The sequence below is a fragment of the Bufo bufo genome, chromosome 4 (genome assembly GCF_905171765.1).
Source record: "Bufo bufo chromosome 4, aBufBuf1.1, whole genome shotgun sequence".
Classification (NCBI taxonomy): domain Eukaryota; kingdom Metazoa; phylum Chordata; class Amphibia; order Anura; family Bufonidae; genus Bufo; species Bufo bufo.
Window position 1 is genome coordinate 301,078,184 of NC_053392.1, and position 25,617 is coordinate 301,103,800.

General features: G+C 43.3%; 1 protein-coding gene across 1 annotated transcript in view; it reads left to right on the forward strand.

Annotated features, from left to right (window-relative positions):
- NT5E (5'-nucleotidase ecto) overlaps positions 1 to 25,617 on the forward strand; it is a 162,765-nt gene that overhangs the window by 104,388 nt on the left and 32,760 nt on the right. Inside the window, exons 5-6 of the mRNA XM_040428723.1 lie at positions 12,480 to 12,634; positions 19,499 to 19,607. Of these exons, the coding sequence (XP_040284657.1) occupies positions 12,480 to 12,634; positions 19,499 to 19,607 (264 nt within the window). The remainder of the gene's footprint in view (positions 1 to 12,479; positions 12,635 to 19,498; positions 19,608 to 25,617) is intronic.

Here is a 25,617-nt window from a genome sequence, read left to right on the forward strand (position 1 = left end):
AACGGGTGACCCCTGTCCGACCCTCAACGCTCTCCCTATTCTGCTAAAGCACATGCCCGGATCCAAATGGCGGAAAGAGGCATGCCCACGTGCCTAAGACTAATGACCACTGTAACCCCTACAATAGTGGAAGGGGCACGGCCACCAGTGCCCTACTCACTATATGGAGGGAACCGTGGCCACCTCAGATCCAGTCAGAAAATAAACAGGAACACAACAATGTCTGCACACTTAGCTGACGGTGTTGCAGCCGCAGAGAAGACGGATCCAAGGACAGGCTGGCAATATCCAGAGTGCTAGCTGCAGCAGAACACAGGTCCAGTGAACTGATAGCTACAAGTGAAGAAACTAAAGCCAGAGCTACAACTGAAGTGAGAACTATAATCCACATCCTATCATAGGAGGAGGGGTGATATAAAGAGAGGAAAATCAAACACATGAAGGACAGCTGTGGTGAAAGAAACCAAAAGTAAACAGAGTAGTGAGAACTCCTCCCAGCTCTAGTAGTGACATCATCACAGGGGTGGAGAAACAGAGCTGTGAGAACGTCCCAAAGCTCTGGTAGTGACAGTACCCCCCCCTCTACGGGTGGACTCCGGACACCCAGGACCCACCTTCTCAGGATGAGCCCTATGAAATGCCCTGATGAGGCGAGTGGCTTTAATGTCCGACACCGGAACCCACATCCTCTCCTCAGGACCATAACCCTTCCAATGAACGAGGTACTGAAGAGAACCGCGGACCATGCGAGAGTCCACAATTCTGGAAACCTCAAACTCCAGATTGCCATCAACCAAAATCGGAGGAGGAGGCAAAGAGGAGGGTACCGTGGGCTGGACATATGGTTTTAAGAGAGATCTGTGAAATACATTATGTATCTTCCAAACCCGTGGAAGATCAAGACGGAAGGCAACAGGATTGATGACTGACAAGATTTTATAAGGCCCAATAAACTTGGGACCCAATTTCCAGGAGGGAACCTTCAACTTAATGTTTCTAGTAGACAACCACACCAGATCACCCACATTCAGGTCCGGACCAGGCACACGTCTCTTATCAGCCACACGCTTATACCTCTCACTCATCTTTTTAAGATTACCCTGAATCTTTTGCCAAATGGTAGACAAAGACGAGGAAAATCTCTCCTCCTCAGGTAAACCAGAAAGAGCCCCTCCCGAGAATGTCCCAAACTGTGGATGGAACCCATATGCACCAAAGAATGGTGACTTATCAGAAGATTCCTGACGACGGTTGTTCAGAGCAAACTCAGCAAGAGGGAGAAATGAACACCAATCCTCCTGGTTCTCTGAAACAAAACAGCGCAAATATGTCTCCAGATTCTGATTGAGGCGCTCAGTCTGACCATTCGACTGCGGATGAAAAGCAGAAGAGAAGGACAGCCGAACCCCCAGGCGAGAACAGAAAGCCTTCCAGAACCTGGACACAAACTGCGTGCCTCTATCGGAAACAATATCAGAGGGAATGCCGTGCAATTTAACAATATGGTCGACAAAAGCTTGCGCCAACGTTTTAGCATTAGGTAAACCAGGGAAAGGTACGAAATGAGCCATCTTGCTAAAACGGTCCACCACCACCAGGATCACCGACTTCCCCGAGGAACGAGGAAGATCCGTGATAAAGTCCATGGACAGGTGTGTCCAAGGACGGGAAGGAATGGGTAACGGGAGAAGGGAACCTGAAGGCCGTGAACGAGGGACCTTAGCGCGAGCGCACGTCTCACAAGCAGCCACAAAACCCTCCACCGACTTACGAAGAGCCGGCCACCAAAATCTCCGAGCAATGAGATCCACCGTGGCTCTACTCCCGGGGTGACCAGCAAGAACCGTATCATGATGCTCCTTAAAGAGTTTGTGACGTAGCTCAGGAGGCACGAACAACTTCCCAGAAGGACAACGGGCAGGTGTCTCAGTCTGGGCAGCCTGGACCTCGGCCTCCAAATCGGAATATAGAGCAGAAACAACTACCCCCTCCGCCAAAATGGGACCCGGGTCCTCGGAGTTTCCTCCTCCCGGAAAACAGCGAGAGAGAGCATCAGCCTTCACATTTTTTATCCCAGGTCGGAATGTAACAACAAAATTGAATCTGGAGAAGAACAGAGACCATCTGGCCTGTCTCGGATTCATACGCCTGGCCGACTCCAAGTATGCCAGATTCTTATGGTCGGTAAAAACGGTGATAGGGTGCCTGGCCCCCTCCAACCAATGGCGCCATTCCTCGAAAGCCAACTTGATGGCCAACAACTCCCTATCGCCCACATCATAGTTTCTCTCTGCCGGGGAGAGTTTTTTAGAGAAAAAGGCACAGGGTCGCCACTTGGCAGGGGAAGGGCCCTGGGACAAAACCGCACCCACACCCACCTCGGAAGCATCCACCTCAACAATAAAAGGTAAGGAAACATCGGGATGCACCAAGACGGGAGCAGACGCAAAATTCTCTTTAATCTTAGAAAAGGCTGCAAGCGCCTCCTCCGACCAAGAGGAAAAATCCGCCCCCTTTTTTGTCATGTCAGTGAGGGGTTTGACAACAGAGGAATAATTCAAAATGAACTTTCTGTAATAGTTCGCAAAACCCAGAAAGCGCATCAATGCCTTCTGATTCTCAGGAAGCTCCCACTCAAGTACAGCACGGACCTTCTCGGGATCCATGCGAAAACCAGAAGCAGAGAGGAGAAAACCCAGAAATTGAATCTCCGATACCATAAAAAGACATTTCTCCAGCTTGGCGTACAATTTATTTTCCCGCAGAATCTGCAGAACCTGAAAAAGATGATCCTGATGGGTCTGAACATCAGGGGAAAAAATCAAAATATCATCAAGATACACCAATACAAATTTCCCCATTAAATGATAGAAAATACTATTAACAAAATGCTGAAAGACGGCCGGAGCATTCATCAGGCCGAAAGGCATAACGAGATTCTCGAAATGCCCGTCAGGGGTATTAAAGGCCGTTTTCCATTCATCCCCCTCTCTGACCCTGACCAGGTTGTACGCGCCTCTCAAATCCAATTTGGAAAACACCTTGGCCCCAACAATTTGATTGAAGAGGTCCGGGATCAGAGGAAGGGGATAGGGATCGCGAATCGTGATACGGTTCAGCTCCCTAAAATCTAGGCAAGGTCTCAGAGAGCCATCTTTCTTTTTAACAAAAAAAAAAACCGCGGCCACAGGTGACTTTGAGGGACGAATATGCCCCTTTTCGAGACTCTCGGAGATGTAAGTTCGCATAGCGATTCTTTCCGGTTGTGAGAGATTGTAGAGGCGTGCTTTTGGCAGCTTGGCGCCGGGAATGAGGTTAATGGGACAGTCAAACTCCCGGTGAGGAGGTAGCTCCTGAACACCGCTCTCGGAAAACACGTCAGAGAAATCAGAGAGAAATGATGGCACCGTTTTAGTAGACACCTCTGCAAAAGTCGCTGTGAGACAATTCTCTCTACAAAAGTCACTCCACTCATTTATTTGCCTTCCTTGCCAATCAATAGTGGGGTTATGTCTAGTGAGCCAGGGTAACCCCAAAACTAGAGGAGACGGCAATCCGTTAAGGACAAAACAAGATATATCCTCCACATGAGTGTCACCTACAGCTAGCCGGATATTGTGAACAATGCCTTTCAGAGATCTCTGTGAGAGTGGAGCAGAGTCAATAGCAAAAACAGGTATATCTTTATCTAATGTGCAAACCTGAAAACCATGCATGGCTACAAATTGAGTGTCAATAAGATTGACGGCCGCTCCACTATCGACAAAAATCTCACAAGAAATGACTTTGCTCTCTAGCGCCACCCTGGCAGACAGGAGAAAACGGGAACTGCAGGTCAGAGGAAAAGCATCAAATCCTACATCAACTTTGCCCAAAGTAGCAGATGAAGCAGAACTTGATGATTTACCTTTTGAGATTTTTCTCTTATTATCGCTCTTAGTACGGTTCAAGAATCTCCTAGATGGACAAACATTTGCCAAATGACCTATGCCCCCACAACAAAAACAGACCATACTCTGAGGACTAAATCCTCTTTTATCAGGGGCAAGTCGAGCTAGCTGCATGGGCTCCTCCTCAGAGGGGAGCGAGACAGGATGAGGCCCCTGCACACTGAATGAGTCCGCACCACTTCCCCTAGACTGACAATGGCTGGACAGAGAGGTCTCGTTTCTTTCTCTTAGACGCCTGTCAAGGCGTACCGCCAATGACATGGCAGACTCTAAGGACGTTGGTCTCTCATGGAAAGCAAACGCATCTTTTAATCTCTCCGAGAGACCATGACAGAACTGACTCCGGAGTGCAGCATCATTCCAACCCGAATCAGCTGCCCATCTCCGAAATTCAGAACAATAAAGCTCCGCAGACCGTTTGTTCTGGCATAAAACACGTAGGTTAGATTCGGCCAGAGCAACACGATCCGGGTCATCATAAATCTGCCCCAGGGCCACAAAAAATCCCTCCACGGATCGAAGGGAGGGATCCCCTGATGGCAGCGAAAAAGCCCAAGTCTGAGCATTACCCCTGAGCAGGGAGATGACAATCCTCACCCTCTGCTCTTGATTACCAGAAGAGTGAGGACACAAGCAAAAATGGAGTTTGCATGCCTCTCTGAAACGAACAAAATTCTCACTGCCCCCGGAGAACGTCTCCGGAAGTGAGACCTTTGGCTCGCAACAGACTCCATGAGCCGGAGCAGGGCCCAATGCTTGAAGCTGAGTCATAGATTGACGGAGATCCGCTACTTCCAAAGAAAGACCCTGCATGCGGTCAACCAGGCCAGAAAGCGGATCCATGTCAAAAAAGGACGGTTTTGGTGGATTATAATGTCACGGCTGTATGTGGGCAACAATAGTAATACACAGTACAGAGCTACTGACTGGACCCAGAACTAGGGAGGATAACGGGTGACCCCTGTCCGACCCTCAACGCTCTCCCTATTCTGCTAAAGCACATGCCCGGATCCAAATGGCGGAAAGAGGCATGCCCACGTGCCTAAGACTAATGACCACTGTAACCCCTACAATAGTGGAAGGGGCACGGCCACCAGTGCCCTACTCACTATATGGAGGGAACCGTGGCCACCTCAGATCCAGTCAGAAAATAAACAGGAACACAACAATGTCTGCACACTTAGCTGACGGTGTTGCAGCCGCAGAGAAGACGGATCCAAGGACAGGCTGGCAATATCCAGAGTGCTAGCTGCAGCAGAACACAGGTCCAGTGAACTGATAGCTACAAGTGAAGAAACTAAAGCCAGAGCTACAACTGAAGTGAGAACTATAATCCACATCCTATCATAGGAGGAGGGGTGATATAAAGAGAGGAAAATCAAACACATGAAGGACAGCTGTGGTGAAAGAAACCAAAAGTAAACAGAGTAGTGAGAACTCCTCCCAGCTCTAGTAGTGACATCATCACAGGGGTGGAGAAACAGAGCTGTGAGAACGTCCCAAAGCTCTGGTAGTGACAGCTGCTGAGGTTTGTGGCCGTGGTTTGGCTGATGCATTCAGGTGTGGTCGTTTGACGGTCCGTGGGTGCTGCTCTACATTTACTATTATCACTGCTTCCCATGTGACTACAACTAAGAATTCATCACCACCCAAAGGACTCATCTATCTGGTAAACTGACTTTTGTTCTGCTTAACCCTGTTGTACCACGCCATCTGTATTTACCACTCAGACAACTGTATATATTTTCTGTGTATATTGTGTTATGTCTAGTGAGCCCTTAAATATATAATTTAATCTTGTGCTGTTCTGGTATCTTGATCACGAATCCCCACGTCCGTGTTTCGGCCTAGTAATACGCTACTGCGGGTTGGTTTCTTACCCTATATAATCCCATTAGCGGACTGGGCTTATATCAAACAAGAAACTGGTGGCAGTATACCTGGGCTGAGGAAGCGCTGTTTCACTGGGGCATTGAAAAGGCTCCCTCAGCTTGTTGCCTCTCTGTGCCCGTGTGGACAGGAGGAGTCTGTGAACACTGTACCAAGCTGACCTTACCTGCTCCTCGTGGAGGGCGTAACGTCACGCCTTGGTAACCAGTGACTATACTATATCTCGCTGGCTCTACGTATTTGACGTCCAATGTCAGTCGGGGTACGGTATTCGTCACAGTTGAAAATAAAGTGGCTTCTCTTGAGCAATAAAATTATGAGATCAGGAAAGAATTAAAGAACCTGAAAGCCTCTAACAGACAATATATTGATAAATTATAGTAACTGATCTTGAAAACCACTCAAGGTGTTATAATATAAAATGTGTTGGATTTCCAGAAAAAGTGGAAGGTGATGTTGTTGCATTCAAAAAAAACTGGTTCAGGGAAATGTTTGATGCAGACTCCTTTATACACATACATTTTTTGGATAGAGCCCCATAGCATTCCATTTTGCTCTCCACCCTCAGGAAGTCTCCCAGGGCTAATTCTGGTTAAAATGTTGTCATCTAGGGATAAAGAAATAGTGCTTTGCAGAAATAGAAACAACTTGGATTTGAAATCAGAATTTCCTGATTTTTGCACCTCAAACACAAAGAGAAAGAAAGTCCTTTATGGACTATAAGAAGCTCCTCAGGGAAAATAATGTTCAGTACTCATTATTTCCAGAAGAACTGAGGATTGTTTTTGATGGGACTTTTTCGCCAAAAAGGCAATGAAGTGGATAGAGAGACATCCTAAAGGTTTGCTGAGGCTTGGAACATTGGAATTTCGTGAGGTGGGATTGTTCTTTTTTCTATTACTGTACTACTTCGTGCCCCAGATACAGGCTAGCGGTGGGCATCAGGGTTGAAGGGGACCTCTGGATTGCATACTAATATATGAGGGAGTTTGTTGAGTTTGGGGTGGGAAAGAGGGGGCAACTCCAAGGGTTTAGGGCGTGTGTTCTTGTGTCTTTTCTTTTTTTAAATGAGTAAAATAATTTAAAGAGGACCTTTCACTTGTATAAACTATGTGAACTGAGTATGCTGCCATATAGGGCGGCGCCCAGGGATCTCACTGCACTTACTATTATCCCCGGGCGCCGCTCCGTTCTCCCGTTATAGGCTCCGGTACCTTTGCTCCTTAAGTTATAGTAGGTGGGTCTTCCCTTGTCCTGTGGGCGTCTCCTTCTCCTAGGCTGCAGCGCTGGCCAATCGCAGCGCACAGCTCACAGCCTGGGAGAAAAAAACCTCCCAAGCTGTGCGCTGCGATTGGCCAGTGCTGCAGCCTAGGAGGGGGAGACCCGCCTACTATAACTTAAGGAGCAAAGGTACCGGAGCCTATAACGGGAGAACGGAGCGGCGCCCGGGGATAATAGTAAGTGCAGTGAGATCCCCGGGCGCCGCTCTATATGGCAGCATACTCCGTTCACATAGTTTATAAAAGTGAAAGGTCCTCTTTAATGGAATGTTAGAGGGATGAGGAACCAGCTGAAAAGGTTGGTTGTGTTTATCTTACTAAATACATATTATCCAGATATAATATGCTTACAGGGAAAACCGCAGCACTCATTTGTCTTCAATTATGCAGGATTTATTCACCAACAAAAATGCGACGTTTTGACCGTCATGGTCTTTCTCAAGGTTGACGGTCGAAACGTCGCATTTTTGTTGGTGAGTAAATCCTGTATAATTGAAGACAAGTGAGTGCTGCGGTTTTTCATATACGACGCATCCAAGGGGGATCTTCAGACTGGCTCCCAACCACGGCTGGCACCACCACAAGAAAGGTTTCATTTTTTTGTTGTGCTGCTATTACTGGTAAAAAAAATTCTATGCTTACAGGGAGCCATTTGGTAATAATTGACTAAGTAATAGATGGCTGGAATTGATGTTCAATTCCTGCTACTCCACTTACTCATAAGGGTACACTAGTTAAAAAGAAATTACAATTTTGCTGACATGCACATTTGGGACGCTGATACTCCACTGTAAAATATATTTTTTGGAATAATTATTGGTTAGAATGTATATTCTGCCACCATTTAAAGCAGAGGTCCTAGAAAAGAATGTCCATATATGTTTTAGTAACCACTCGGAAAATTTACGACTCAATTGGTGATTTTAATGATGTCACAGATCTAAAAAGAGATAAATTTAGGAAGCGGGGTAAAAATGTGAGTCTGAATATAAAATATTACTACTAATATAAATAAATGGTGTATGGTATTAGGCTGGATTGATATCTGGCGGATTAAGTACTCCAAACCATATGGGACTTTTTCAAGAATATATTTGGCATTGCCAAAGGTAGCTATGTATAATTTGGTGAATACATTTGATTATGGATCAAGGGGAATCTTGAACTATGTCCCTATTATAGTGAAACTAGTGGCTAAAACTGATAAACCGAGGATAAGTTGGAAAATTCATTCTTATTAGATTAAGGCAGTGTAACGGATCTCCTGGCACCCCGATTGGGTACCTCCGTTGATGGATGCTCCTAGTGCTTCCCGAGGACTCCAAGCACTCCACTCGACACTGTAACCACCACAGGAACCAGGAACAGGAACAGCTCTTACAAGAGCTAGGGGTTATAGCCAGGGGAGTATATAGCGTATAGCATTCCCCAGCGTCGATCAGTTACCCAAACACCAGCCTCAACTTTATGAAGGGTAAAACAGGAACTCTTTATTGAACACACAAGCATTGACTTATATACACATTTTCCAACAAGGGTACCACCCCTGTGGACCTGATTGGGAACTGAGAACATAGCAGCCAATCCTTTACAGTTTTACAGTTTAAACACAAAAACTATACATTCAACAAACACAATGGCATCGTCTGTGATGCAATTAACAAACACAATGGCATTGCCTATGATGCACTCAATAACAGAATAGGCATTGTCTTTGACGCAATCAATAAAATACAATTACCAAAACACAACGGGCTCTGCCTGTGATACAATTACCAAACATAATGGGCTAACTTAATCACTCACAGGCAGAAAACACACATTTTTCCCTAACACACAGAAACCACCTCAAAACCCCACATATCCCCATAATTTCATCCATGGATAGCTCCGATCTGGGTGAACAACATATCCAAAAATCACTCAGATCCGAGCAGTTTTCCCGAATTCCATGGAAGTCACATTTGGCCGACGCAAGCATGGCTTTCCTGCCCAAAACAGTTCCACATATTTAGGCTATTTGAGGCAAGAGACTGGCAAACAGGCCCCTCCAAAACCCAGTGGCGAGTTACCCAGGGATAACTCTTTTTTTAGATAAATAATAACTCAGCCTTAAATGTGGTTTCAGATGCCTTTAAGGCCCACTTAAAGAGGTTATGCCATGATTAATGTAAAAAAATGACAATCGGACATCATATAGTACCTGACATTACCTTTATCACAAAGCTAGATCAGCCCCGTACCTCACTTGGGTCCAGAGATCCGCACATTCACTGCTCCAATTGCTCTGCTAGATTATCTTCAGGGTGTGTGTCTTTTCTGCTGCAGCTCTCTCCCGGTAACTGCCACATGTTCTTACAGAACAGTTCAACTAGCTCATTGAGACGGACAAAATTAAGGGTAAGAACAAACAGCAGGTTGCACTATACAGATACATTTTATTGAATACCCCAGTGGCTATAATACATTTTTATTGCAACATGCAATTACAAAAGTATTCAGATCCAGGTGCTGGTTTGTAAAATGTAGAATATGTTTCATGACACAACCATATTCCTATTCAGAATGGCCCCGGGTTATAAGTGGTGTACCCCAAGGTTCAGTGCTGGGTCCCCTATTATTTAATGTATTTATTAATAATATTGAGGACGGGATTAATAGCACCATTTCTATTTTACAGATGACACTAAGCTATGTAGTACTGGGCAGTCTATGGAAGATGTCCATAGACTGCCCAAGCTGACTTGGACAGTCTGAGTGATTGGGCATCAAGTTGGCAAATGAGGTTCAATGTGGATAACTGTAAAGTTACACATCTGGGTAGTAATAATCTCCATGCATCATATGTCCTAGTGGATGTAACACTGGAACAGTCGCTTGTAGAGAAGTATTTGGGTGTCCTTGTAGATCGTAGATTAAATATCAGCATACATTGTCAATCAGCTGCTTCGAAGGCTACCAGGATATTGTCATGTATTAAGCGAAACATGGACTCACGAGGCAGGGATGTAATATTACCACTTTATAAAGTTTTGGTGCTGCCTCATTTGGAATATGCAGTTTAGTTCCAGGCACCAGTCCATAGAAAGGATGTCCTTGAGCTGTAAAAAGTACAGAGGAGAGCGACTAAAATGATAAGGGGCATGGAGGGTCTTAATTATGAAGAAAGATTAAAAGAACTGGATTTATTTAGTCTTGAGAAGAGAAGTCTAAGGGGGACATGATTAACCTATACAAATATATAAAATGGGCCATACAAAAAATACGGCGAAAAGCTGTTCCATGTCAAATGCCCTCAAAAGGCAAGGGGGCACTGCCTCCGACTGGAGAAGAGAAAGTTTAGTCTCCAGAAGAGTCAAAGCTTCTTTACTGTAAGAACTGAATCTGTGGAATAGACCACCTCCAGACGTGGTCGCAGCAGAAACAGTGGACAGTTTAAAAAAAGGGTTTAGATGAATTCTTAAAAGTAAATGACAATAATTTAATACTTTTTCTAAAAATCACATCCCCACCTATGCCATGGTTGAACTTGATGGACTTATGTCTTTTTCCAACCATATTAACTATGTAACTACAGTATATAACCCCTTTAAGAGGGTTATTGTTGAAGGAATTTGTGGTGTTGAAAAGCTCTCAATGTTCCTGCATAAAATATGATATTAGGGAGTATTTCAAGGGAATTAATTTCAAATCTATTAAAATGGATAGTTTGGATGCTCCAATTACATATGATGGTATTAGTAAGGCAATTAATAGTCTTTCGGAAAATAAATCACCTGGACCAGGCGGGTTACCCTACGAAATATATAGTTGTGTGAGTTAGGCTACTTTCACACTTGCGGCAGAGTGATCCGACAAGCAGTTCCGTCGCCGGAACTGCCTGCTGGATCCGTCAATCTGCATGCAAACAAACAGCATTTGTAGACGGATCTGGATGCGGATCCGTCTTACAAATGCATTGCAAGAACGGATCCGTCTCTCCGCATGTCATCCGGAGAAACTGATCCGTTATATATTTTTTGCACATTTATTGGTCTGCGCATGCACAGACCGGAAGGACGGAACCGGCATTGCGGTATTTTTAATGCCGGATCCGGAACTAATACATTTCAATGTAAATTAATGCCGGATCTGGCATTCCGGCAACTGATCCGGAATTTTGGACGGAGATAATACCGCAGCATGCTGCGGTATTTCCTCCGTCCAAAACGCCGTTCAGAGACTGAACTGAAGACATCCTGATGCATCCTGAACGGATTTCTCTCCATTCAGAATGCATTAGGATAAAACTGATCAGTTCTTTTCCGGTATTGAGCCCCTATGACGGAACTCAGTGCCGGAAAAGAAATACGCTAGTTTGAAAGTACCCTTAGATTTAAAATCTGAATCCTATAAATTGGGTGAGCTACCAAAGTCAATGTATGAAGCAGATATTGTATGGATATGTAAACCAGGAAAGAATCTGATGGAGCTTGATTCATACAGGCTCAATGATGATGTTAAGATTTTTGCAAAGGTATTGGCAGGGACATTGGAGTCGTTCATTGGTCTAGTTGTATCAACAGATTAAAATGTGGATTTATGCTCTAAGAACAATAACGGATAATATATGGGGACTTTGGGCTAATATGGTCGAAGCAGGGGATGGGGATGGAGGTAGGTCGGTCCTATGCCGTGATGCAACCATGCATCTCGCATCCGGTTAGCTTTCCTGTTATTTTAATTTAAAGGGGTAATGTCAGTTCCACAAACAGCATTTATGTAGAGAAAGTTAACTCTTAGACGACAGTGCAATTTTCAGTTTTTGTATTTTTGCTTTTCACTCCACGCAGGGAAAGACTCACTCCTTGCTGGGAAGGAATAACTTTTTTTTCCGTTCACATAGCCTTATGAGGGCTTATTTGTTGCGGGACAAGTTTTACTTTCTAATGGCACTATTTGTGAGATCTCACGGTCCCGGCCACCAAAGAGGCCAGCACTTTTTCCTAATGCGTACAAGCACGGCCACCACTGATGGATTGCAGGGTGGTCTGTAACCATGGAAACAAGCAGTGTATAATGTGATGGAAAAATTAATCCAGCCAGCAAAGGGGGCAATATGGACAATCACAATACATTAGTAAGTGTCTTGTATTAACTTTCTCTACATAATAAATGCTATTTGCTGAAGTGACACGACCCCTTTAATGACAGAATAAAGAAGATGTATTTTGTGAAAATGGTGAGTACTGCAATCTTTTCACTTTCTGTATGGTAATTTTATTGTATATGGTGCCTGTATAAGTGTTATACGATACAATGAACATCAAATGATTAAACGCCGGTATATACTGACAATTTGTATATATCTCTTTTGTAGATCCTGCGCTTTTAGCAGAAATTAACAAATGGAGGGAGAAAATAAATAATTTCTCCTCTGAAGTAATTGGAAAAACCTTGGTGTTTTTAAATGGTTCTTCTCTGGAGTGTCGATTTCGGGAGTGCAACTTGGGAAATCTGATATGCGATGCTATGGTAGGGGCTGTAACATACTGATATCTGTTTGTTCACCTTATCTAAAATCCTGCATTAAATTATCAATGTCACACAGTAGGCATGGTTTTCATTTACTCTTAATTTCAAGATGTTGAAATTGCAATTTGTGGGGTCTTAGCACCCAGATCCCCACTGATGATAACCTATGATGTTTGGTTAAATCACAGATGTTTGGTTAAATCACAGGTACAGTACTCTTTACCCCCTGGCAAGATATGACGTACTAGTACGTCACAGCGGGAAGTATGTCATGATGATCAGGTGGGCACACCCCAATCAATGCTGGGCCCCTGCTGTATCCACTGGCATTGTTGTAAATGCCAATGCCAGCGGATTAACCCCTTATATGCTGCAATCAACGCTGACTGCAGCATATAAGAGGGTAGCAGAGAGAGGGGGCCTCCATCGGCCCTCCACGCTGCAGTGACAAGGGGCTGATGGCTGCCAAGTCAACCCCAGGCCACGCAAAGGCCTCGGGGTCTGCCATGCACAGAAGTGTTTTATAAAAATAAAAGTTCACTGTAAAAAAAAATTGGCCCTTTCCCTTCATCAAGCGATTTTTAATGAAAAAGAAAAAAATGTTAAATTAATAAAAATAGACATATTAGATATTGCTGCGTCCATAACAAGCGGCTCTAAAAAATCTCACATGACTTACCCCCTTAGGTGAACGCCATAAAAAAAATTCTATAAAAACTGCCAAAACAGCAATTTTTTGGGGTCACCTTGCCCACAAAAAAAGTGCAATATTGAACAATCAAAAAATCATATGTACCTAAAAATGGTACCAATACAAATGTGAACTCTTCCCACAAAAAATGAGCCCCTACACAAGAAGATAGGCAGAAAATTGTAAAAAAAAAAAAAAAATATGGCTTTCAGAAATGGAGACACAAAAACATGATTTTTTATTTTATTTTTTAAATGCTTTTATAGTGTAAAACTGAAATAAATTTTAAAAACTAGACATATTAGGTATTGCTGCATCTATAACAACATGCTCTATAAAAATACACAGGGTCTACCCCCCATATGAATGCTGTAAAAAAAAAAATATATATATATATATATACAAACTGTGCCAAAACAACCATTTTTGGTCCCCAAAAAAGTGTAATATTGAATGATCAAAAAAATCATATGTAGCCAAAAATGGTACCAATGAAAACTTCACTTACTGCAAAAAGACGATCGGCGAAAAAAAAAAAAACGATCGGCGAAAAAAAAAAAATATATGGTTTTCAGAAAATGGAGCCAGAAAATATATTTATTTTTTCAAAAATGCTTTCTTATGTAAAACTGAAACAAAAAAGTTAAATACACATATTTGGTATTGTCACGTCTGTATCAACATGTTCTATAAAAATAACACATGATTTATCCTGTCAGGTGAACGCAGTAAAAAACTGAAAATAAAAATGGTGCCAGAACAGCAATTTTTGGATACCTTGCCTCACAAAAAGCGTAATATCGAGCTATCAAAAATCATATGTACACAAAAATAGTACCAATAAAACCTTATCCCGTAGTTTCCAAAATGGGTTCAGTTTTTGTTAGTTTCTACTGTACAGGTGCATAAAGGCGACATGACAATTTAAAGGGGTTTTCACATCACAGACAATTAGGGCATTTCGCTGGAATATGCCCCCATTGTCTAATAGGTGCAGGTCCCATCTCTGGGACCAGCACCTACACTGAGAACGGAGCAGGGAAAGGTAGTGGAGGGCGCACTGCGCTGGCTCGGCTATTTCTGTTGGCCCCATAGAAATGAATAGATTAGCGGTTTGCTCCCATTCACTTGTATGGTGAGAGTGCTTGGGGTGGCCAAACCCTGAGTAACCCTAAGTCCTCCAGCCACAGCTCTCCCCGCTCCGTTCTCGCCATAGGTGGGGGTCCCAGAGGTGGGACACGCATCTATCAGTCAATAGGGGCATATCCTAGCAATATGCCCCCATTGTCTGTGATGGGAATACCCCTTTAAACTTTTCTTCTCCATTGGGTGCAGACTGCCATGATGACATCTTTCAGCCAAGTATTGTCTCTGCAGTTTGCCACGCAGACATCTTAGATTCCTCACTTTAACATCATCCTCCCCCTCCTGGTTCCCTAACAGTGTTATCCTGCTGCTACCCCCAATACTGTGTCTGCTGTGCGCCCCAATGCCCCCAAATACTATACTGAAGAAATAGCAGTGCCATATAGATAGTCTCCCACATACTAATAGTTCTCCAAAAAGTCCCACCAATTATAATTATCTTCCAGAGTGCTCTTATTATTGATAATGCTCCCTGAGACTGCCCCCTTTAGTAGTAGTGCCCTCCATATTGTGCCCAATAATAATAATGCCCCCCCACAGTACCACCATTACTAATAATCCTCCATAGTGCCCTAAGTAGTGATAAAGCTCCCCAAAGTGCCAACCAGTAGTAATAAGGCCCATAAGGTGCCCCCTAAAGTACCCTCAGTGGAAATAAGACCCCCAAAAATGCCCCAGTAGTAATAATTAGTGTATAAATTTTGACCTAGATAAATGAGGGGTATTAGTTACTTCTACTTCTTATTTACAACTGTGACGAATACCACACCTCGTGCCCGCTTTACGTCAACTACGTCGAGCTCACGAGACGTGGTATGGTCACGGGTTTACCAAAAACGTGAAGTTACGCCCTCCAGAGGAGCAGGTAAGGTCAGGTTGGTACAGTTTACACACACATCTGCTGTCCACGCGGGCACAGAGAGGCAACAAGTTGAGAGAGCCTTTTCACTGCCGCAGTGAAAACAGCGTCTCCTCAGCCCGGGTATCTGCCACCAGCTCTCGTTTGATTAAATTATATATTTAATCGCCGTAAGGGCACACTAGATTTAACACAATATACACAGAGAATATATACAGTGGTCTGAGGTTACAGATTACAGGTTATATGGGTACAACAGGGTTAAGCAGGGTAAAAGTCAGTTACCGGGTAAGATGGAAGTTCCTTTTGGTTGTGAGATGTTCTTTGCTGGAGTTTACATGAAGGGCCGTGATCTCAGCTATTTCCTGGGTCCCTCTAAACACATTTGTAAGATGTGACCCTTCTTCCGAGAAAGACACGCCTGCTTGCTGGCATCAGACTTTTAACCTGTGGCCGGCCCCTCCCCTCCCGCTCTCAGGGAGGGGTCCACTCCCCCTCTTCTGGGCTGGCAGCAAATGACCCACAAAACCCTTTAGGGTTCCTAGCTCCAGACCAGAGGGTCACAGGGAGATGGTTCTGGGACCAATGGACCTGCCCGGGTGCCGGCTACAAGTAGAGTCCAAACCTGGTACCGTTATGTGGTTTCTATGGGGAGATATGGATATCTCCTTTCCCTGACCTCGCCCTATTAAACAAAGACCATGGGCACGTACATCATGGCCTCCGGGACACAAATATGTATCCGGTTTGCGCCTGCGATGGCCAGGCGATTCATAATTCCTTATGAAAGGTAGGTGCCAACATGTCTGGGAGATTTCATTCAACAAACAAAGGATCCCTCAGGAGGTTGCGATGCTATATTTAATATACAATAGAGTTTAATGGTCTCTAGGACCTAAGCGTAACTTTTGCAGCCTCTCTGACTAGTAATTGTAAAACGTTTTTCTTTATTATTTACTCCTTAAAACACATATAACTCTTGGGAACTAACTTAAAATTCCTCAGGGAGAACAGGATAGGGAATCTATCTCTTTTATGTATTGTATATTCTAATATGTATTCAGATGGACCTTGTCTGGGTGGACACCTGATCACCTCTCAGGTCTCTCGACCCTGCAAAAACACTCTATCTATCACTATCTAAATACACTTTCCCACTTTGGGGTCCCTACCTATAATCCCTGAACTAAAATCTATTCCTGCATCCCTACATGTTTCGCCGTATATTTCGGCGTCTTCAGGGGATGACGTGCAGGTTTGGCATGTGGAGGCGGTCTCTGGGCTTTAAACCCTCGGTTCCTGCAGGTGGGATCAATCCGCCCAATCACCAAGTATTCTGCCTGTCTGGGAGGTCTCATTGATCCTGGGCAAGGGCGGATACCCCATGCTGGGGGTTTTCCTGCAGGATTCAGCTTGGCTCCAAACTGGTGGACTGAGGTGTGATCTTCTCCTTGAAGCCCGGACCCCCTGGGGCTTTCTTCCTTGCCAACTGACACTCAGATGGCTGGGGGGTGGAAACTTATTTTGCATGTACACTGAACATGCCAAGAGGTGAATCAAATGACAATCATGGCTGGGGGCTTTGAAGCAGGGCCCTCCTGTGGAGTACACTACCTCCGCTATCTGTCAGCAAATGGGGGTGTGAGGACATGGCTGACAGTAAATATTAATCCATATTCCTCACAACAACCCATTGGCTAATATTACCCTTTTCTCATTTACCATTATAAAGTGTAATTCTTAAAACTTTCAATTTTATTAACACATTTAAAATCTTGGTGCTCTTCAAAAGCCTAGCATGCTTGTTCCTGTGTAATTCAATTAGCTCCAGTATCTGTAAATGGAAGCCGGGATCGTGGCGATGTGCACTCCCACCACTGATGCCTAGTAAGCTGCCTCATATGATTTGCTTTTATTTGAGAGTTTTAAGAATTACACTTTATTAGGGTAAGTGATAAAAGGGTAATATTATAAATAAGAGCCAGTAGTAATAAGGTCCCCTAAAGTGCTCCCAGTGATAATAGGGTCCCCTAAAATGTTCCCAATAGTAATAAAGTTCCCTAAAATTCTCCCAATAGTAATAATGCCCATCCATAAGGATCCCCCAGTAGTGATAATGCCCACTATAGGGCCTAAGTACTTTATAATGCACCATTTTATTACCCATAGTAGTTGTAAGGTCCCCATTTTGTGGCCCCAGTAGTTATAATGCCCCCAGTGGTTATACTACCATATTTTATTGCCCCAGAAGTGACTGAAAAAACAACAAAATATTGATGCTTCATTCTGTGAGTTGCCCGTGTGCCAGTTCAGGAGATCACAATGAAGAACTGGGACAGGTGGACGCGATTACGTCATCACCCCATGACTCCCTGCGTTGCCTCATAGTCGTCAGGCATACACAGTTTAGTAGGCTATGTTCGCATGACATAATTTTGAAGCGGACAGATACAAAACAGATTTCAAGAGAAATCGGTCTTTGAAATCCAGGCCCTTTTTTGGAGCATTTTTTAAGCAGCATTTTCAGCTGTGTAAACGCCCGCTAAACACATACCATGTGCCAAACAAACGCATCTGGAATATATTTTTCCAAAATCAGCTTCTTAAATGTCACATCTCGAAGTATGTTTGAAAGTAGCAGTGTTTTTGAAGCATAAAATGGTGTGTAAGGCCGAGTTCACATTTCAGTTATTTGGTCAGTTATTTCCATTAGTTATGTGAGCCAAAACCCAGTGCAGGTCAGAAACACAGAACAGGAGGAAATCTTTTCATTATACCTTATCTCTGTGTAGGCTTCACTACTGGTTTTGGCTCATAAAAATTTATGGAAATAACTGACTAAATAACTGAAGTGTAAACTTGGCCTAAAATGGGTGTTTTATGTGCCAAAATACACTGCGTATTGTGCCATATGAACCCAGCCTGACAGCTGAAAACTGCACTCTCCTTTTACATTTGCTCTCTCTGTCTTGTGTCCCGGTGGCTTCATTAGAAATTATAGGTAGGCTTGAGAGAATCGAGCTTCAGATCATAGATCCAAAGTCAATTTGTTTAAAAACGTAATTGGTAATGCTGTTGCCATACAGCATTAAAATGTATGGGCTCCGTGTAGCAAAACTTCGTTTCGGCCGAAGTTGCACGAGACTTTGGTGAATGACTTTGGTATTCGTATCTGCATCTTTAAAAACATTTTAAATAGTAATCCAGTCGACTTTGGTACCAAGGTACCAGCCAGTGCCAAAGCAGGCTTCAGATTCCTATTTTAAAATGTTTTTAAAGACGCAGATACGAATACCAAAGTCATTTACTAAAGTCTTGCGCAACTTCGCCTGAGACGAAGTTTCGCTACACGGAGCCCATACATTTTTATGCTGTATTGAAACAGCATTACCAACAAAGTTTTTTTAACTAATCGACTTCAGATGATCCGAAGCTCGATTGGCTCAAGCATAACATTATGGAGGTCATTTATCATTTAAGGTTGTTTTTATGTAAGGACCATTCACCACTCCAGACATGCCTGTTTTAATAGCTTCATGCATTCCCCCATGTAACAGCATCTATTCTTATGACTGTATGTTGTGCCATTCCTGTATTATTCCCGCTAGAAGTTATGAATGAACTGCTAGCACTCTGCAGTAAGGGTACAGAGGGGTGGTGACCATTTGGGGGGGTGTTCCTGCAAAGACTCACTCTATCCAATCAGTGCTGCCATTTTCGGACTGTGCAGGTACACACCCCCAACTGGTTACCACCCCTCTGTACCCTTACTGCAGACTGCTGGCAGTTCATTCTAGAAGAAATAATAAAGCAATGGCACAACATAGAGCCATAAGAATAGATGCTCCAGAATTGTTATTACATGGGGAATGCCTGAAGCTATAAAAACGGGCATGTCAGGAGTGGTGAAAGGTCCTCTTTAAGTCAGGCTTTGATTTGTGTGCCTGCACCAAGCATTAATAATATATGTGGTGTGAGTGTAATGTGGTTTTTGCGACTTTTGAAACAGCAAATGAGCCACAATCCAGGTCTAATCTTACTTTTAGCTCTTAAAACAGCGAGGATCACAAAATGTCACAGTTGCCATGACTTGCAACTTTTTTACACCACAAAACCTATGTATCTGATTTCATAAATGATCCCTATGATTTTGTTTTCTCTATTTAAGATATATAACAATATCCGGAATCCTGATGAAGTGAGATGGAACCATGTATCCCTCTGCATTATGAATGGCGGTGGAATAAGAGGATCAATTGATGAGAAAACTTTCAATGGTATGTGTGACTGATCACTGTAATATGTCCAACTCATCTTTGGAACACAAGAAACACATACAGTAGACAAGTGGTCCCTAACATTGCTTTCCTTATATTACTCTACAAAGGGTCACTATAAGGCACTGCTTTCTTCATCATCTACCAGCCTGTGTGTAACTTTGTGTTCTTCACTTGATCTACATGGCATAATGTACATTCACGCTGAGAATTTGTATCTTCTCAATGCTCTCCAACAGCGAACAAAGAAACCGTTGTTCAAACGTGTCACATTTATATCTTCATAAAGGAAAACGTCTATTTCCTATTTGGCTGAGTTGTGTCCAGAGCACAGGGGATAACACAACACCGCAACATTAAGCTGGCAAGTCAGTGCTTTATACAATTGCGCAGCCCTTTACACGTCACAAAACCAAGGTTATTTTCAGTGAACTGCATGCAATTCTGCTGAATAGTTCTTGGTCCTGTGGCACAATGCCACCAAAGGCACGCTTACACATGCTGACTGTGCTGGCAATTATCAGGAAGGAACTGTTCTTTCCCGATAATTGCATGGAGGTAAAGAGTTGCATTTTCATGCAGTGGTCACCTCCATTCTATGGGGACAAGGAAATGTTACTGCAATCGCTCATCCCCAAACAGATTTATTGTTTCTGAGTTATACATACCCAGATCTCATAGGGCCCCACAGCAGAACTTAGTAAGGGCCCCCTGCACCTAGTTTCCCAGTGTACATGCACCAATCACTCCCAGGCAATGCAGAACATGCACAACGTCCCAGACTTCTGACGAATTTACTTCAAGTGGCACAAATTTTAAAAACATACAGACTGTAATAAAAAAAAAAGTTGCCTTTGGCCTCACCTACTTTATCTAACTTTTATGCTGGAAAAAGTGGAACAGGTGGTTCAAATATATGGCGCCTATTCTGAACACCATCTCTCTCAATGTATTTATACCAGAAAAAATACACTGATAAATCTCCTTCTCTTCTATTACAAATCTAGCTGCCTGTCTGCAGCCACCACTAGGGGGAGCTCAGTAAATAGGAATTAGTACAACTACCATGGAGGCTGTAACAATCTCTTTGCATTGAGCTCCCCTTAGTGGCAGCTGTGTTAAAATCCAGTGTTTTCACACAGGGAAGAGAAGAGCAAGTTCCCTGCAGATCCCCCTCCCCCCGAGCCCCATAGCAGGCGCCTGGTCTGCCTGTATTGCAGATACGCCACTAGAGAGGGGGTCTTCTGTTCAGGGTTCTCCTCTTTTTTCCTGAGAGGAGAATGGTTATAAAGCAAGTTTCTCACTGTTAAGAGCTGTCCTAACTTACATAGACGACTCAGTGATTTGAATGGGTAATGTGTAGTACTCAGCTTCACCTGTGGTGGCATTAAAGAGTAATTGAACACATACTGCACATAACATCCGAACACAGGAGGACATGCTGTGGTCCCTCTGTTGTCCATGGACACTGAGGAAACCCCCTTTAAGTTCCTTTAATTTTAATTTTTAAATTGTGTATACTCCCTTTCTTATGAGAATACTGGACGCTACATTAGGTATATTATTTACACTTGTAGATGTCTACCTGCATTTTACTTATTGGATGCTTTCAGAAGTTGTGTTTTGACTACACAATGTATGTCTATCTGTTTAGTACACTAAAAACCAATGCTAACTGATTGACTTTTTCCTCTTCGTCTATTCGTCCATCCAGATGAATTTTCTGCAAACATTTTTATTTTAGAAAACCTTTCAGCCATTACTGTCTATGGTAAATTTCATTTCAAATCAGATTGGACCTATTCTTGATGCTTATATTTATCGAAATAATTTGCTACTTACGTAAACTCATTTTTTGTTACATTTGTGTTTACTGAATTTTAATAGCGTATAAAAAGTAAACAATAACCAATAGGTTTTGACTAATAGTACAGTATAATAGTACTGTAAAAAAAGAAGAGTACAAAGAGGAATATAGTAATACATTTCTGCACTGAATGTTAAGTACATGCTGTATTATGTAAAGATGACAGCCAAAAATCCCATCTGTATCTAGAGGTTCTTTATTGAGATGGATATTTTCTGTTCATTCCAACAGTTGTTTTTGATGTGTTTAACCACTTAAGGACCACAGGTTTATACACCCCTAAAGACCAGGCCCTTTTTTACAAATCGGCACTCCACAACTTTAGCGGTTTATTGCTCGGTCATGCAACTTACCACCCAAATGAATTTTACCTCCTTTTCTTCTCACTAATAGAGCTTTCATTTGGTGGTATTTCATTGCTGCTGACATTTTTACTTTTTTTGTTATTAATCGAAATTTAATGATTTTTTTGCAAAAAAATGACATTTTTCACTTTCAGTTGTAAAATTTTGCAAAAAAAACGAGATCCATATATAAATTTTTCTCTAAATTTATTGTTCTACATGTCTTTGATAAAAAAAAAAATGTTTGGGTAAAAAAAAAAATGGTTTGGGTAAAAGTTATAGCGTTTACAAACTATGGTACAAAAATGTGAATTTCCGCTTTTTAAAGCAGCTCTGACTTTCTGAGCACCTGTCATGTTTCCTGAGGTTCTACAATGGCCAGACAGTACAAACACCCCACAAATGACCCCATTTTGGAAAGTAGACACCCTAAGGTATTCGCTGATGGGCATAGTGAGTTCATAGAACTTTTTATTTTTTGTCACAAGTTAGCGGAAAATGATGATTTTTTTTTTTTGATTTTTTTTTTCTTACAAAGTCTCATATTCCACTAACTTCTGACAAAAAATAAAAGCTTCCATGAACTCACTATGCCCATCAGCAAATACCTTGGGATGTCTTCTTTCCAAAATGGGGTCACTTGTGGGGTAGTTATACTGCCCTGGCATTCTAGGGGCCCAAATGTGTGGTAAGGAGTTTGAAATCAAATTCTGTAAAAAATGGCTGGTGAAATCCGAAAGGTGCTCTTTGGAATGTGGGCCCCTTTGCCCACCTAGGCTGCAAAAAAGTGTCACACATGTGGAATCTCCGTATTCAGGAGAAGTTGGGGAATGTGTTTTGGGGTGTCATTTTACATATACCCATGCTGGGTGAGAGAAATATCTTGGCAAAAGACAACTTTGTATAAAAAAATGGTAAAAGTTGTCTTTTGCCAAGATATTTCTCTCACCCAGCATGGGAATATGTAAAATGACACCCCAAAACACATTCCCCAACTTCTCCTGAATACGGAGATACCACATGTGTGACACTTTTTTGCAGCCTAGGTGGGCAAAGGGGCCCATATTCCAAAGAGCACCTTTCGGATTTCAATGGTCATTTTTTACAGAATTTGATTTCAAACTCCTTACCACACATTTGGGCCCCTAGAATGCCAGGGCAGTATAACTACCCCACAAGTGACCCCATTTTGGAAAGAAGAGACCCCAAGGTATTCGCTGATGGGCATAGTGAGTTCATGGAAGTTTTTATTTTTTGTCACAAGTTAGTGGAATATGAGACTTTGTAAGAAAAAAATAAATAAAAAAAAAATCATCATTTTCCACTAACTTGTGACAAAAAATAAAAACTTCCATGAACTCACTATGCCCATCAGCGAATACCTTGGGATGTCTTCTTTCCAAAATGGGGTCACTTGTGGGGTAGTTATACTGCCCTGGCATTTTCCAGGGGCCCTAATGTGTGGTAAGTAGGTAAATGACCTGTGAAATCCTAAAGGTGCTCTTTGGAATATGGGCCCCTTTGCCCACCTAGGCTGCAAAAAAGTGTCACACATGTGGTATCGCCGTATTCAGGAGAAGTTGGGGAATGTGTTTTGGGGTGTTATTTTACATATACCCATGCTGGGTGAGAGAAATATCTTGGCAAAAGACAACTTTTCCCATTTTTTTATACAAAGTTGGCATTTGACCAAGATATTTCTCTCACCCAGCATGGGTATATGTAAAATGACACCCCAAAACACATTCCCCAACTTCTCCTGAGTACGGCGATACCAGATGTGTGACACTTTTTTTGCAGCCTAGATGCGCAAAGGTGCCCAAATTCCTTTTAGGAGGGCATTTTTAGACATTTGGATACCAGACTTCTTCTCACGCTTTGGGGCCCCTAGAATGCCAGGGCAGTATAAATACCCCACATGTGACCCCATTTTGTAAAGAAGACACCCCAAGGTATTCAATGAGGGGCATGGCGAGTTCATAGAAATTTTTTTTTTTTGGCACAAGTTAGCGGATATTGATATTTTTATTTTTTTTCTCACAAAGTCTCCCTTTCCGCTAACTTGGGACAAAAATTTCAATCTTTCATGGACTCAATATGCCCCTCACGGAATACCTGGGGGTGTCTTCTTTCCGAAATGGGGTCACATGTGGGGTATTTATACTGCCCTGGCATTCTAGGGGCCCTAAAGCGTGAGAAGAAGTCTGGAATATAAATGTCTAAAAAATTTTACGCATTTGGATTCCGTGAGGGGTATGGTGAGTTCATGTGAGATTTAATTTTTTGACACAAGTTAGTGGAATATGAGACTTTGTAAGAAAAAAAAAAATATATATTTCCGCTAACTTGGGCCAAAAAAATGTCTGAATGGAGCCTGACAGGGTGGGTGATCAATGACAGGGTGGGTGATCAATGACAGGGGGGGTGATCAATGACAGGGGGGTGATCAATGACAGGGGGGTGATCAGGGAGTCTATATGGGGTGATCACCCCCCTGTCATTGATCACCCCCCTATAAGGCTCCATTCAGATGTCCGTATGTGTTTTGCGGATCCGATCCATCTATCAGTGGATCCGTAAAAATCATGCGGACGTCTGAATGGAGCTTTACAGGGGTGTGATCAATGACAGGGGGGTAATCAATGACAGGGGGGTGATCAGGGAGTCTATATGGGGTGATCACCACAGTCATTGATCACGCACCTGTAAGGCTCCATTCAGACGTCCGTGTGCGTTTTGCGGATCCGATCCATCTATCAGTGGATCCGTAAAAATCATGCGGACGTCTGAATGGAACTTTACAGGGGTGTGATCAATGACAGGGGGGTGATGAGGGAGTCTATATGGGGTGATCACCACAGTCATTGATCACGCCCCTGTAAGGCTCCATTCAGACGTCCGTATGCGTTTTGCGGATCCGATCCATCTATCAGTGGATCCGTAAAAATCATGCGGACGTCTGAATGGAGCTTTACAGGGGTGTGATCAATGACAGGGGGGTAATCAATGACAGGGGGGTGATGAGGGAGTCTATATGGGGTGATCACCACAGTCATTGATCACGCCCCTGTAAGGCTCCATTCAGACGTCCGTGTGCGTTTTGTGGATCCGATCCATCTATCAGTGGATCCGTAAAAATCATGCGGACGTCTGAATGGAACTTTACAGGGGTGTGATCAATGACAGGGGGGTGATGAGGGAGTCTATATGGGGTGATCACCACAGTCATTGATCACGCCACTGTAAGGCTCCATTCAGACGTCCGTGTGCGTTTTGCGGATCCGATCCATCTATCAGTGGATCCGTAAAAATCATGCGGACGTCTGAATGGAGCTTTACAGCGGTGTGATCAATGACAGGGGGGTAATCAATGACAGGGGGGTGATCAGGGAGTCTATATGGGGTGATCAGGGGCTAATAAGGGGTTAATAAGTGACGGGGGGGGGGGTGTAGTGTAGTGTAGTGGTGCTTGGTGCTACTTTGCTGAGCTACCTGTGTCCTCTGGTGGTCGATCCAAACAAAGGGGACCACCAGAGGACCAGGTAGCAGGTATATTAGACGCTGTTATCAAAACAGCGTCTGATATACCTTTCAGGGGTTAAAAAAAACACATCTCCAGCCTGCCAGCGAACGATCGCCGCTGGCAGGCTGGAGATCCACTCTCTTACCTTCCGTTCCTGTGAGCGCGCGCGCCTGTGTGCGCGCGTTCACAGGAAATCTCGGCTCACGCGAGATGACGCCTATTGGCGTTAGCGTAGCCTGGGGGAGCCGCCGCAATGACGCCTTTCGGCGTTACAGT